Genomic DNA, 14,474 nt, shown 5'->3' with positions numbered 1-14,474 from the left:
ATTCCAAAAAAGTTAGCAAAAATGTAAACCATGAAAACACACGCAGACAAAGCGTGCTATCAGATGATAGTCTTCAAAAAGAGTTCAGTTCAAAAAGACTCAATTATGCACGTTGATAAGACAGAAGATAACCGTACAGTTATATCGTTACAGTATGGAATTTATTTCAATTACTTGCATAATATTACACAATTACAGTCGTATATAGCCTAAATATTGCAATTTCTCCGATCAAAACAACACGTAGCATGCAGTGAGCAAAAATACATCGCCAAACAGAAAATTAAAACTGATGAAGTAGGCTACTCTACACAAACAATGTAAAACTCCCCCGTCAGACAGACACACACAAATTCCGTGAGCCAAACTTTTTCCTGTACATAGCCGGTTCGAAACAGAATATGAGCATACTACATACTATGTATGTACGTAGGCTACTGTGTAGCACATACCAAGACGTTAGTATGAATGGCTAGCATTTTGTTTTGGAATGTTTTACTTCACCATGCCAGAGTCTATTAAAATACATTTTAAAAAATCATTTAACAAATAACAGTAGAACTTGCCTGCCTCAATTTGGGATTGGTGTGCAAATTCTATTTCTTCCCTGAGTGTGGCGCCAATACTCGTTTTTGGAGAAAGAATGTTGTCAAAATATTAATAATAATAATAAACTTTTTTTACAAACCACTTTTCGTGCAATGGAAGCAGCTCAGAGTGCTTTGACAATAAGACTCGTTGTCTGCCACAGCGCGAGAGTGCGATGTTCCCGGCGGCCCACTGGTCCGGATATCGATGGTCACGGATTCAACGGCTGGATTGGATTGGATTGAAAATCGGGAGAATCCTCTGTATTTTTGGGACCGAATGTTCCACCTTCAGGAGCTTTCCGAGGAGTTCTACCAAACATTGATCAACCGTCTATTAGCCTGTATAATTATTGCTTTATAGGAAATATTTACACATATACAGTGCATCCGGAAAGTACATGTGATTTCTTAGTTTTTTATTTTTAATAAATTTTCAGAAAAAAAAAAAAAAAAACTTCTTTCATGTTGTCATTATGGGGTGTTGTGTGTAGAATTTTGAGGAAAAAAATGAATTTATTCCATTTTGGAATAAGGCTGTAACATAACAAAATGTGGGAGAAGTGAAGCGCTGTGAATACTTTCCGGATGCACTGGACACTCTTCATTTGACTTGACATGTACGCTCGCCTACTTTTCTTTAAAAACCGCAAACAAACGTAAGAGTGTAACATTTCGCTGGTTAGTTCTTTCTCTTTGCAGGGTTGAGTTGTCACAGAAAAAATAATGCGAAACGCAACATCGGGCTTAATCTTAAGGTCAATGTCATTCTGCTTTTGTAAACAACGTCCGGGACAACAGAAGGACTCCACTCCTCTCTGTATTGGCAGTGATTTCTACATTACCTGGCACGTTATTTGGCTGACATCCCCCCCTGGAGCAATGTGGGGTTAAGGGCCTTGCTCAAGGGCGCAACAGCTGTGCAGATATTATCGTGACTACACCTGGGCTTGAACAAAAGATGCTTGAACATGATTTTATACTGTAAAAGAGCAAGCATTAAGCTTACATTGGGTGACCGAACAAATCGTCCAAAATATAAGATTGCCTGACCAAACACCCTCAGCCAGAATCTTCAAAATAAACGAAAACATAACTGTCCGCCAACATCCGCAAATTATATGGCCTCCGGATCAGTTTGTGGGAACATAAGGCCTGGTTCTTTAATGACATTGGGGACAGCCTTGTTCAGCAGGGACCTGTAGACCAACGGAAGTAAACTTGGCGACCCGGGAAAGTCACAAGCCTGGTGTGAAACAAGGACCAGGGACTTTCCCGGGAGCATCGAGAACGGGTCAAAACGCGGGTCTATCTGTGTATATTCTGGCTTTTGCATGGAAAAGGGGTGTCAGTATTCACATGAAAATTAAAAGAGAGCCATTCATCACTGATCCCACAGATATCTGCAATTACTTCGGGTCTTAGGGTGGAGCCTGCTACGGATGAAGGCATCAAAGCTGAAGGCATCTTCATTTAGATACCCATCCATAGCGCTGGTGGAACCACTCTGAGAAGACGTTCCCGTCGCTGCGCTTGGTGAATACCCGTCTCCAGGGAACGATGTGGGCGAAGATGCGCTGGTTGGGGTCCGGGAATAATGGCAGTTGGAGTCAGAAGGGGAGCTGGCCGTCCCTGAGGACAGGCCCCAGAATGGGTCAAACATTTCTCCCAGATCTTTTACTCTGGCGGTCACAGAAGAGGTTGTGAAAGGGGGCGGAGCTTGTGCTTGTTTGAATGTCACAGAGCGGGGCCTGACTGGGGGCGGAACTTTTAGAGGTTTTGGGAACAGAGAGCTGGCAGAGACTGGGGGCGGAGCTTGTACAGGTTTTGGGTACAGAGAGCTGGCAGAGACTGGGGGCGGAGCTTGTACAGGTTTTGGGTACAGACATCTGGCAGTCAGCTTGATCATGGTAGGTACAGTGGAGGCACGGTGTGCTGATCGAGTTGAGTTGAGGCCAAGAGATGACACAGTTCCCATGGCTCCCGCGGAGGAAAGACGCATATCTTCACCGTACTTCAGGATGTACTCGGGGTAAACCTGGTGCTTTTCAAAAACAACAAAAATGGATGGGTCGTGTAAGTTGTCTACACAGCTGTCGTAGAACACGGACTTTCCGCCATCTTTGGAAGGGGGGCGGAGGTAGCTGGAGTCTCCTCTCGTGTAGCAGCCGACCAACACCCGGCACACAAACATGGTCCTCACTCCCGAGGCGCCGGTGTAGCTGTGCGAGTACCTCGCATCCCGAGCAAAGTAACTCCCTGGAAAAACAGAAACATTTCTCAGTCTCATTTAAAAACAACAAACAATACAATTTAACATTTACATAAACTAATGCACTTCTTCGTACACAAATTACTGCACTGTGTATTTTCGATGTAAACTGCAACCTATCGATATCGAGTCGTGGCTGTAATGTCGATAGGACCTAATTTCGAGCAGAAACGACGGCCAAAATTGAAGGTCCTGACCCACCTTTCCCGTAGGCCGTTCCGTGAGTTCCGCAGAGCCTCCAGTCAAAGTTCTGCTGGCAGATGGCATCGACGTGGACAGAGTCGGTACCGTGGAACAGCAGTCTCTCATCGACATTTCTCCCGGCGTCGTTTTTCCTCATCAGATCCTGCTGCCTGCAAAAAGACCTGGTCACTCTTATGACATACTGTGTTTACGTACATATTTCAAAAAGGGTTAATGACACTCATCTGTTCTCATGAGGAACGCATACCCACGGTCAAATAAGGGATGGGTCATTGATGTTTGGGAGATGTTCTGCTGCCCGTGGTCCATTGGCTCTCCACCAAAACAGACTGGCTTTCAGCTAAAGTTCTTGCATGGGCTTTGTTTTTGTGGCTTTGTTCTTTTTTTTTTTTTTTTTTTTTTTTTTACTTTATTATTCTCAATCTTAGGCGGCACGGATGGTGCAGTGGGTAGCACTGCCGCCTCACAGCAAGGAGGTCCTGGGTTCGAATCCCCGTCGGCCGGGGCCTCTCTGTGTGGAGTTTGCATGTTCTCCCCGTGTCTGCGTGGGTTTCCTCCGGGTACTCCGGTTTCCTCCCACAGTCCAAAGACATGCACGTTAGGCTGATTGGAGAGTCTAAATTGCCCGTAGGTATGAGTGTGTGAGTGAATGGTGTGTGTACCCTGCGATAGACTGGCGACCTGTCCAGGGTGTATTCCTGCCTTTCGCCCAATGTATGCTGGGATAGGCTCCAGCCCCCCCGCGACCCTGATCAGGATAAGCGGGTTCAGATAATGGATGGATGGATGGATTCTCAATCTTTATCAATGTTTTATCAGATGTTATATGCCTCTGTGAAGCACTTCGTGAACACGGCATGTTACATGGCATTGGTCGGCGTTTGTTCTATTTTTACACTATTCGGAAGGCAATCGACATACCACTGAAAGACTTCCCACAATGCCCGGTTCTGGACCCTCTCGACCTTGTGTATGCTGTGTCCCCCCATCGTCTTCTGGAAAAGAGCCAGGATCTTCTGGTATTCTTCTGAGGATTCCTGCAGAGGGATCGTCTGGGAAAGGAAGGAACACCGATCCGCCATCTTAGATCATAGAGCAGCCATCTTAGATCAGGGTTCACCGCTGTGAAACTGGGGGTCTAACATTCGGCTCACATACGACCCCGATGACGCACTATCGTCAAAACTCACTTTTGCTCCATTAAAAAGACTCATTTTCAGTGGGTGTCCTGCAGAGTTTTTCCTCTTGGAATACTTTGTATCGTCCCGCATCTGAGAAGCACCGGGTTAGCCTATCCACCTCATTACTGACAAAACATTTTGGTCAACCGCCCTTTTCATCAGTTCCTCTGGAAAATTAGCAATCCTCATTGTGCAAGGCTTATACCACACTGTCCTCTCACAGGGGGGGGGCATTTTCCAACCAATAATAAAAACTCTGTGAAGATAACATTAATGGCATTTGGCAGACGCTCAACAAAGTGCATACCCATAACCAGGGATAAGTGCGCTGAAAGACCCAAGAGGGAAAGATGATCTAAGGAGGGGGTATCCAATGGTATTGGGTGTAGGTTTTTGTTTTCGTCCAGCACTAACACACTTGATCCTACTTTTCAAGGTCTTGATCAAACACTGTGATCAGTTCATTAGTTGAATCAGGTGTCGTAGTGCTGGGCTAAAACAAAAACCTGCACCCACACCGGCCCTTTTTGGTTAAGTCCGGACACAAGACACAAGAGCAAATATTAGGCGTCTACCAAAACGGTATTTGACATTTCCCCCCGCGTATTTCTTGATTAGCGGTTGAATCAACATCTAATTGTGTGTCTACAGCTTAATGAGGTTCCCCATGAAATGTATGTCATTAACGTGGTACCTTGTATCCAGTGTCCGGCAACATGGATTTGTCCCAGTATCCCGGCACCGCTTTGAAGTTATTACCTGGCCTGTTGTTTCTGCTGAAAAAGTACAAATAACTATCCATGTTATAATGTATCCTATTTAACATTACTTGGCACAACTCTGGGCCTCGTGTTGACAAATGGCAATAACAGAAAAAGGCGGTCAAAAGCCGAAAATCAAGACTAGATACTGAGATTCTGAACCTCATCAATTCTTCTAGCGGCTGAGGAAGCAATTGGATACACCTGACTATTCAGAAGCTTAAGACTTTTGGTCCTCTGAAAAGGGATGGGGGGGGGACCTAATATAAAAAAAGCATTATTACATTATTGGCATTTGGCAGACACTCTTATCCACAGCAGCGTACAGTTGATTTAGACTAAGCAGGAGACAGTCCTCCCCTGGAGCAATGCAGGGTTAAGGGCCTTGCTCAAGGGCCCAACGGCTGTGCGGATCTTATTGAGGCTACACTGGGATTTGAACCTCCAACCTTGCCTGTCCCAGTGACTTACCTTTACCACTACTCTACAGGCAGCTGTAACAAAAAGCATGTCCAAAAGCATATGGACTGCACTGTACATTGGAGGATGGAATGTGTTTTGGGTTCAGTTCTCCTTGTGAGGGTGTAGGGGGCCCAGTCAAGACTTAAACAGCCCAAAACAGTGACTCCAAGCGGGGCAGTAAAGACGTGAGGTGGACTCACTTGGTCCTGGCTCTCTGAGCATCCGCTGTGGAGACAAACACAGGCCGTCTCCTCACCTGCCGTTTGGTGCCGAATCGTTCGTTTGTCTGGATCATGTCTGCAAACAGCGCAATGGGACAGTTACTGACTGCCATATTCACACCAAGGATGTGGCACAACAGGGAGAAAGGCTCCAGAGAAAAAGGCATCACGAGGAATCCAGGAAAACCAATAATCCATCATGGATGACAACCATCCATCATGTCCACAACGGAACAACCACAACAACAAGCACCACAACAACCACCACACCAACCATCACCGTAACCACGACCACCACAACCACCACCACAACAACCCCCGGATGGAGGAGTGCACCGTTAGCGAAACCAAGAAGACCAAAGTCCACATGCATGTATCATACTCACAAACTTTGTCCGAAGCACTGACTGGGCTGAAACCCTCCAACCTTCTGCAGGCAGAATCTCAGAGGCCTCTGGCATTGCATAAAGCCTGATTTATACTCGCAGTGTCACACGACAAAAACGAAAACGCAGGCCGTGTCGTTCGTTTACACCTCGGCGAGGGTCTGCGATGAGGGTTCCATGGTCTCTACGGTTACAAGATGCCAAACAGCCGACGTTTATGGTGTTGAAAGCAGGGCGGAGCCTGGCGTAGCCTATCCATCACCGTGAATTTCAGTGTTCCGTCTGGCCATCCAATCAATGCTACGCGACACGACACAATTCAAACACTTTCTGGTTGAAAATGCATCATTTTCATCATACAACACTTGTCACAAGGGAGTTCTTATTCCTATAAATATTAAATTATAACCTATACTGGCCTGTCTTTTGGTCCTTCCTTCCGTCTTGATTCCTGAACCCTTGATGTCCCACAAACACCAGTCAGTAAAAAAACAATCACAGAAGCATGCCTATGTGGTTTGTTTAGTGGAATTCATAGTCAACCGACGACTCTTTTAACAACGTGGCACACGGTACTCCGGTTACCTGGGAAACTGAGCTTGTAGGTGTGCGGCCCCGCCGTGAACTCCATCACAGCATGGCTGTCCTCCTGGTACCGCCTCTCCAGGTCCTCGCTCGTGATGGAGGAGAGTCCGTGCTGCCCTTCCTGTCGGACAACACAGTCAAACTGGGCTCAAGGCTCAGCTCCAGCATTACTCCCAACAACAACGCAGAATAAAATGCGAGTGCCCTTGGAATCGTTTTGGATTCAAATACTTTTCTACACTCCACTGAGCTCGTTTGGTGTATTGGAGCCTAGGAAATATTCTCAAAGAATGCAAACCCCGCCATCGTGGCTCAATGGCACCAGGCAAGATCAATCGAGCACAGAAAAGTTTTTGAATCCAAAACAATTCCATAATTGACACAGGTCTGCCGTGGTCGCAAACATTAATGCAAACTAGAATGGCTACAATCAGGAATGGCAATTTTGGATGTGAAAACAATTTTGGTTAAATTAAAACTTTGTGTAATTTGATTACACAAACTTAGAGATGAAATGTGGGCTAGTCAGGATACAATAGAAGATTCATTCCAAGTTTATCCAATGAGATTCCTCACATACCGATGAGGAGTACTGGATCCATTTGTTGTACTCTTCCTGCCAGAACCAGGCCCAGGTGGTGGTGAGGATGAAGGTGGGCTGAACCAAAGAGGAGACCGTGGAGAGACGCCGGACCTGGGCCGGCCCGCGGGTCATGGTGTCAAAATAAACGGGCTGGACTCCTCGGCTGAAGCCAGAACACAGAGACAAAGCCGTGGTTGAATTGAAAGGAATTATTCTCCTAATAAAAACAACGGTCTTTCTCGTGTCATATCAACGTTTTGGAGTTGAACGCATCGCTCACTCACCAGGCAAGATATCGAAATAATAGTTTGGTTACGTTTGGCCACATATGCAACTGCCACAGTAACCCTATGCAACCTGCGAAATTCAGAGGGTTTAGCAAAGTTGTTGCCCAGGTTACCAAGATGCCAGTGGAAGAGTACCATGATCCAACAAGGTGCCTTCCACATTCGTGTCGAAAAAGCAACCGGGCATTCTGTGGAAATTATTGCGCGGGCCTTTAAACATTTTAAGAACAGGCTTTCTTCTTCAAAATTCCAAGCCACTGTTCTAAAACATCATTACTTTCAATGAGCAGTTGTCATAGTTACATCATGATTAGAATGTTCAGCTAAGAACATTCCAATCACATATTGGTGACCTCACGCCTGAAGCTGAGAGCTGAAGACAGCTCCAACGTTGAATGCACCTGTACACATTGCTGGGGTCGCAGAAGTCTCTCTCGATCTCTTCGTTGTCTGGGAGAGCCGTCCAGCTGTCTCCATTTCTCACCTCCCATTTATATGGCATGGTGGAGTGCTCTCTCCAGCATCTGTCTTGGATATAAATATGAAAAACATCGGGTGAAACGAATGCCCATTGTGTGAATCTCCTGAGAAAATATAATGGAAAGAAATTCACACTACACACACACACACAAAGACACAGGTGAAGTTCTTACCTTCTTGTCTGCAGCTGCCCTGCTTGACAAAGTAAATACAGATCTCGGTCTTTTCTGAAAAGGACATGTGAATTAAAACGTTTTAATTAAGAAGCAAAGAAAGCTTTTTATCTGTAATACATTTAAAAAAGTTAATAGGCAAAAGGATTTGATCAGTTCAAAGACTTCTGAGTGACATACTGTACTAAGTAATCTACGTGTTCAACTGAAGTGTCACAGCGAAGTCTGACTGCCATGGCCACCTCATAAAGATGAGATCATGGTCCGTATATCCTTCACCTCTTCCACTGTCCACTCAGGCTATGGACTGTTCTCACTGCTGCCGTCTGGCAGACATTACCGGAGCATCCGGGCACGGACAACCAGACTCACAAACAGTCTTTGCCCCCAGGCCATCAGGCTTCTCAACCAGCACATGTAGGCTTCCTATGAACATGTGAAATGTACATCACGACAATTTAATGTCCGTATCCATGCTATTCTTGCCCTTATTTGTGATCTTTTTAACAACTTGGATTTTAATTATCTACTACGTAGCTGCTGCCTGCCATGTCCCAAAAATGTCATTGTTCAGAACGACCTTGTGTTATGCTGTGCCCTTGATAAATAAACGTGATCAGGGGTGGGTAATTCTGGTCCTGGCCGGTGTGTATGCAGGTTTTTGTTTCAATCAATTACCCTGGCTAAATGAACTAATTGGCTACAAGCACCAACACTGGTTCACTCATAGATTAGATCACAGGAAAACAAGAGTAGTCTTCAGCTGTCATTAATGCACATCAAGAAATGTACTGGAGCTAAAATGTCAGATGGCATAAAAGGCTCATTATGTAATTAAGGCCAGAAGTTGGTACGAAATCCAGAAATAGATACGGCCCTCTTTGCCCACCTCTGTACGAGATCCTAGAGTTGCATAGAACTCCAAAAGGAGGGTTCCTCAAATCCGGTCCTCAAATCCAAATCCGGGCCCTGGGTTTCTTTGCTCCCAAGTAATTAAAAGAACACCTGACTCCCAGGTAAACGGAGGGTGGAAAACCAGCAATATATTTCCCCAAAACATGGATGGCCATTCCAATAGTAAAATAAGAGATTTCACCATCGTAATGGCCATACCAGGGGCCTCATTTATAAAACTGTGCGTAGGATTCACGTCAAAAGGTTGCGTACGCATGAAACCCAGGACGTGCGTACGCACAAAAATATTCTGATTTATAAAACGGTGCATACGCACGTCCCACGCCAGTTTTCCTTTATAAATCACAGTCAACTCTAAATGTGGCGCACCTTTGCCAGCTTCATGTCCCGCCCACAGTTGCCTTTAAATAGGCAGTGAAACACCCCTAATGAATATGCATTTCACGAAGACGACTATGGCAAACGCTGAAAAGAAGGCCAAGAAAAGGGCTTTCAGCCATTTGATTGCCTCTGAAAAGCTACAGGTGTGGGAATTATCCTGACTGATTGTAAATGACGAACAGTTCTGCACAACGAATGTGATGATGACGATGATAATAATAATAATACTAATAATACACGTTATTTGTCTAGCACCATTGAAAACACAGTTACAAAATTAAGAGATAAAACAAACAAAAATCCATAACAATAAACACATTATAAAACATAATATGAATATGATAACAATTTATGAAACTATGCACTCGTATCTGCCCGACTGACGAATTGTAAACGGCATCAGTGCAGCGTAATTTGTCCGACTGTTCACCATATTATTTATGAGAATACATTTAATAACATGAAGTATTGTTTAACAATTCGGCTACATATTTGAGGGATTATTTTACAACAACATATCTCAGTTTATATTAATCATCCTAAATCATATTTTTTGGAAACTCCAGGGAGCATCAATCAAACAGCTGTTTGTTTATTCGTTGTAAGAGAGGCTTTTATCCATTTTTGCAAATTAACTGTTCATATATATACATATACGTGAGGTAATATTTCGATTTATTTTACACAGTGGTGTAATTTCACACCGTTTCTCGCATTTCATCCCTTTGCCATCGGAGTCGCAGTTTCTCATTTCTCCAGTTAATGTGCGTACGCATGGGTCAGAGTTTCCGTGGAGGACCGCACATTTTCCCGTCAAGTTCATTTTTTATGAATCCCAAAGTTTGCTTAGAAAGTGGCGTACGCATTATTTTGTGCATACGCAACGTTTATAAATGAGGCCCCAGACGTTTTTGGGAAAATATTTATAAAAATGTTTGCATCTCCTTTTTTTTTTTTTTTTTTTTACATAACAGGAAAGTTTTATTTTTCCTTCAACAGCAGGATAATTCCTCATTTCACTCCAGTTTTTCAATCAACGGGCTTACTTCCAGGGATACACAGGCTTACAGCAGGTACTGAATGTGATGAAATGCGAGTCAGTATTAATGGAGTCTGTTACCTTGTCTTCTGCTGCTGTTCACGTTGCCTGCATGTGTTGGCTGATTCCTGTTTGCGCCGTTGTAACTGTTCTTCAAGGCCTGGATGTTCTGGTAGACGGACAGCATGGAGCCAATCAGCTGGCTGGGCACGCCTCTCTCCTGCAGGGTTGTCTGTGGGTGGGGCTCGAAGAAGTCATGTGACCTGCGGCAGTTGGCCCCGGCCTGACAGGCTCCTCTGAGGTAGCGGTCACAGATGTGCAGCCGCCTGCAGCTCTCCTGGTCTGGGCAGTTTCCGTACGCCCCATCGCCTTTGTTGTACGAGAAGCACACCTGAAAATAAAAGTCACATGTGAGGTTCAGTGCACCAGGACGGTCTCAGAGATCCAGACTCGTAGTCAGTGGGTGACAGGTGTGAGGTTTGGATGGGCTGGGGGGCCGTTTGGACAACTCCTGGACCTGAAGTAAATGGTAAATGGTTGGAATTTATAGAGCGCCTTTATCCAAAGCGCTGTACAATTGATGGTTCTCATTCACCCATTCATACACACACTCACACACTGCCATCCAGGGCCCCAACCAGCTCATCAAGAGCAATTGGGGGATTAGGCGACTTGCTCAGGGACACTTTGGCAACCCAAAGTTGCAAATCAAGCAATCATATAAAAGTGAATTCACATTTTTTCATGGCACTTCAAAAAAATCTAAAAAATGCACCAATAAATGCTCGCATATACAGATCCCCTCAACAAAGGTACAAAAACTATCCTGTCTGAACAATGTGTTCCACACTGTTGAAAACAGTATTTTTGTAGCAGATAACGTTTTAAACCATGTAGCAAGAGGACCAGTTTCACAGACACAGATTACGCCATAATCTCAGCGCTATTCAGCTATTTTTCCAAAACATTTTCCCATTTCAATTATTCAAAGAAAATATTAGTCTACACAGATACAGTAAACTATCGTAAAATTCTTCTTCCAAGGGCATATGTCACAATCATTCACACGCCTAAAATATTTTCAATAAAATCTTACAAAAATGAATACACATCAACTCTTTCTGTAGCTACTTTCTGTAAATTCGTCTAAATTGCACTGTAGCCGCCCGCGGCTTCCGGCAGGAGATTCCCTGGAGAACGGGAATAGTGCTGGAGTGTCATGGTGGATTTACCGGTGGTAAGAGGGTGCTGTCGTTCTGAAGCAGCAGGGTACGGAGTTGGTTCCTGTCCAGTCCTTGCAGATTGTTATCTCGCAGGACTCGAACGTTGTGCTCCGAGTTCATGTCATGGCAAAAGCGGCACCCTCGCCTAAAATAAATAAATAAAATAAATGTTCCCAGAATGACAACGTTTCAGTCACACTTGATTAGATCACGAATCTCTGAACACGGAAATACATCGATTACATATTTAGCTCCGCCAGTTGTAGTCTTAAACAAAATTAACGAGAAAAATAATATTATAGTAAGAATAAACGTTAACATAATTAAATAGCCTATTGAAAATACTATAAGATATTTGCTATAAGGGTCTGGCTTATTTCACGCTATTTCTGGGAAGAAAATTGACCGATGAATCTTACCGTGACAAGCTGCTCTTACAGTCTCCATAAAGGTAGAATTTGCACAGGTGCAAATTGCGGCAGTCAGTGCAGTCTCTGGCTTTACAAAGTCTTACTTTAGTCTGAGCCACAACTCGTTTGTTTCCATTAACTGTAACAACCGAACAATGTTCCGTTGGGCTCAGGCCAAACTTGACGAAAACTCCATAATCCACCGCCCCATTATTGTTGCAGATACATTTGATCACAGAAGAGTCTGTCATTTTCTATTGCCGTAATCTGAGAGACCCTTTGATCCAAACTATACGTATTCCAGGTGCTTTTGTGAGGAGCTGTTGCGCGGATGGATGACGACGGTAGCCTACATAACGGTAATGTAACGTTCCCAAAGTGTTGTAATATCGCGTGACAAGCTCCACCACTTTATTGGAAAACGAAACCTAATCACTTGATTATATGTGACCGTGTAGTTTCAGTTTAGGGCAAATAGAAAAGTATGTGGGTTTTTTTTTTCTTCAGTCAATAAACGAGGAATACTGGAAACGTTTTATGTTCTCCGCTCCACCAAACTGTAAAACTGAAAAACTGTCAACCATTCAAAAACACAGATAAATAGGATCATACATTATATCGTATGGTTCATACATTTTAGGCTACTTCCGCAAAAATAATAGTCATTATTCTGCACCTTGATAAGACATAAGAACTATAGTTCAGTTACAGTATGTAAAATATGTTTAGCCTAATTATTATTATTTCGAATTAATTCCAAAGATCAGAGCAACATGTCGGCCTATCATTCAGCGAGCAAGAGCGCCTCGTCACAGTCCATTATGTTTTCGCTTGTACATGTTCAAACGATTAAACGTTAAACTTCAATATTGCGTCTACATCAAGACAAAGGGCATTCGTTTACACAATTGAGTATTAAATGCCAAATATTTTAAAGCACCATGTTGATTTTAAACTAAGAATAACTCCACTGTCCTCAGTCACTACATGCGAATTACCGATAAAACCATTTCAACCTTATGAATCTTCCAAAAACTTCCAAAAACTGCCGGAGAGCAATAGGTCAGGCTACTGCTAATGTCTGCATGCATAGGTTGAAAAAATGAACAAATGGGAGCCTTTGAATTTACACTACAAAAAGCAGTGTAGTTTATTACCTGTCATACAATTCATCACTTCATGTACAGTCGCCGAGGACGTACCTTATCACCTTCAACTAAATATTCAGTACACCAATTTCTTCCAATTGCATTTAACGCAAATAATGCAAGTCTGAAAAGACAATGTCTTTAAAGTTACTTTTAAAGACTATCAAGGTAATGTTAGGCCAAATGCAGTAATTTTATTTTTGTTTTGTGACATGGTGACTTATTGTGAGCCCCAATTAATTAACCTCCAGTAGCGTGTTAAGGGAAAATGCTGGAAATGCCCTTTTCACATTTCACAGGTGAGCATCGTCTGATGAAACAGATCCCAGTAAAAACAACGAGAGCTATACTTCAGTTTAACTTTCGTATTTATTTGCAAAGAAATAACAGAAAGTGAGAAAGCTTACCGGCACTATGATTTTAATCAGACATAGTAAGACTCTTATACACACTTTTCCGGAAGAGGGGCCTTCACCAAAACAAAAAGACATGAAACATTTATCAGTATTTTGCCTTCTGAATACCCCTTGTTGACCTTGCTGTAAGACCGGAATGTGTTAGCTACCCCCTTCCAGGAGAAGCAGAGACATTAAGGTCAAAGGCTGTCTGTCTGCTGGGCGCGGGACAGAGAAAGACTCGAGTAAGCACGTAATTCAAAAAGTGGTCTAATAGTAATAAGGATTTAAAAATGAAAGGTTATTTTTAACCACGTGATTGTCTTCATGTAAACTCACATTGTCAATTAAGAATCAATAAAGAAAATTACCCTTACAGGAGAAAGACAAGATCAATACCCCGTTGGAAAACGTGATACATACTAACATAGTATGTAGTATGCAGTATGCTTGTCTTGTATTACATACGAAGACAGATGTTTGTATGAATGGCTAGCATCCAGATATATTTGGTATTTTTCATACTTTACACTTTTATACTTAACCATGCCAATGACCTGTAGCTTTTTGCCCACTTACAGTCATTTTTTAATTTAATTTTTTAAAGCTGTCAAAAAAACAACTAGAAACCAACCTCATTAAATTTACAAAATTGCAGTCAATACTTTTTAAATCATTCATTGAAGTTACTGCACTTGTGGGCAGTACTGCCCTCGTTCACATTTGTAACATACCAAGAGATGCCCCAAAACACATCACAGCTGTTTGCATACTCAGAAGT

At 43.2% G+C, this 14,474-nt stretch overlaps 1 protein-coding gene across 1 annotated transcript; it reads right to left on the bottom strand.

Moving 5' to 3' along the window:
- Positions 1-139: 139 nt before the first annotated feature.
- Positions 140-12,614, bottom strand: LOC133119016 (protein mono-ADP-ribosyltransferase PARP12-like). Its single transcript, XM_061229381.1, has 12 exons — positions 12,160-12,614; positions 11,750-11,885; positions 10,599-10,908; positions 8,183-8,236; positions 7,931-8,057; positions 7,240-7,405; positions 6,660-6,780; positions 5,668-5,764; positions 4,939-5,017; positions 3,985-4,115; positions 3,061-3,212; positions 140-2,846 (listed from the first exon to the last, which is right to left on the bottom strand). Exons 1-12 carry the CDS (start codon positions 12,399-12,401, stop codon positions 1,972-1,974), a joined length of 2,490 nt encoding a protein of 829 aa, XP_061085365.1. The 5' UTR covers positions 12,402-12,614; the 3' UTR covers positions 140-1,971.
- Between the last annotated feature and the right edge of the window lie 1,860 nt (positions 12,615-14,474).

Source organism: Conger conger, chromosome 19, assembly GCF_963514075.1.
Source record: "Conger conger chromosome 19, fConCon1.1, whole genome shotgun sequence".
In the NCBI taxonomy this organism is placed as follows: domain Eukaryota; kingdom Metazoa; phylum Chordata; class Actinopteri; order Anguilliformes; family Congridae; genus Conger; species Conger conger.
This window is presented reverse-complemented; position numbering and strand designations above follow the sequence as displayed.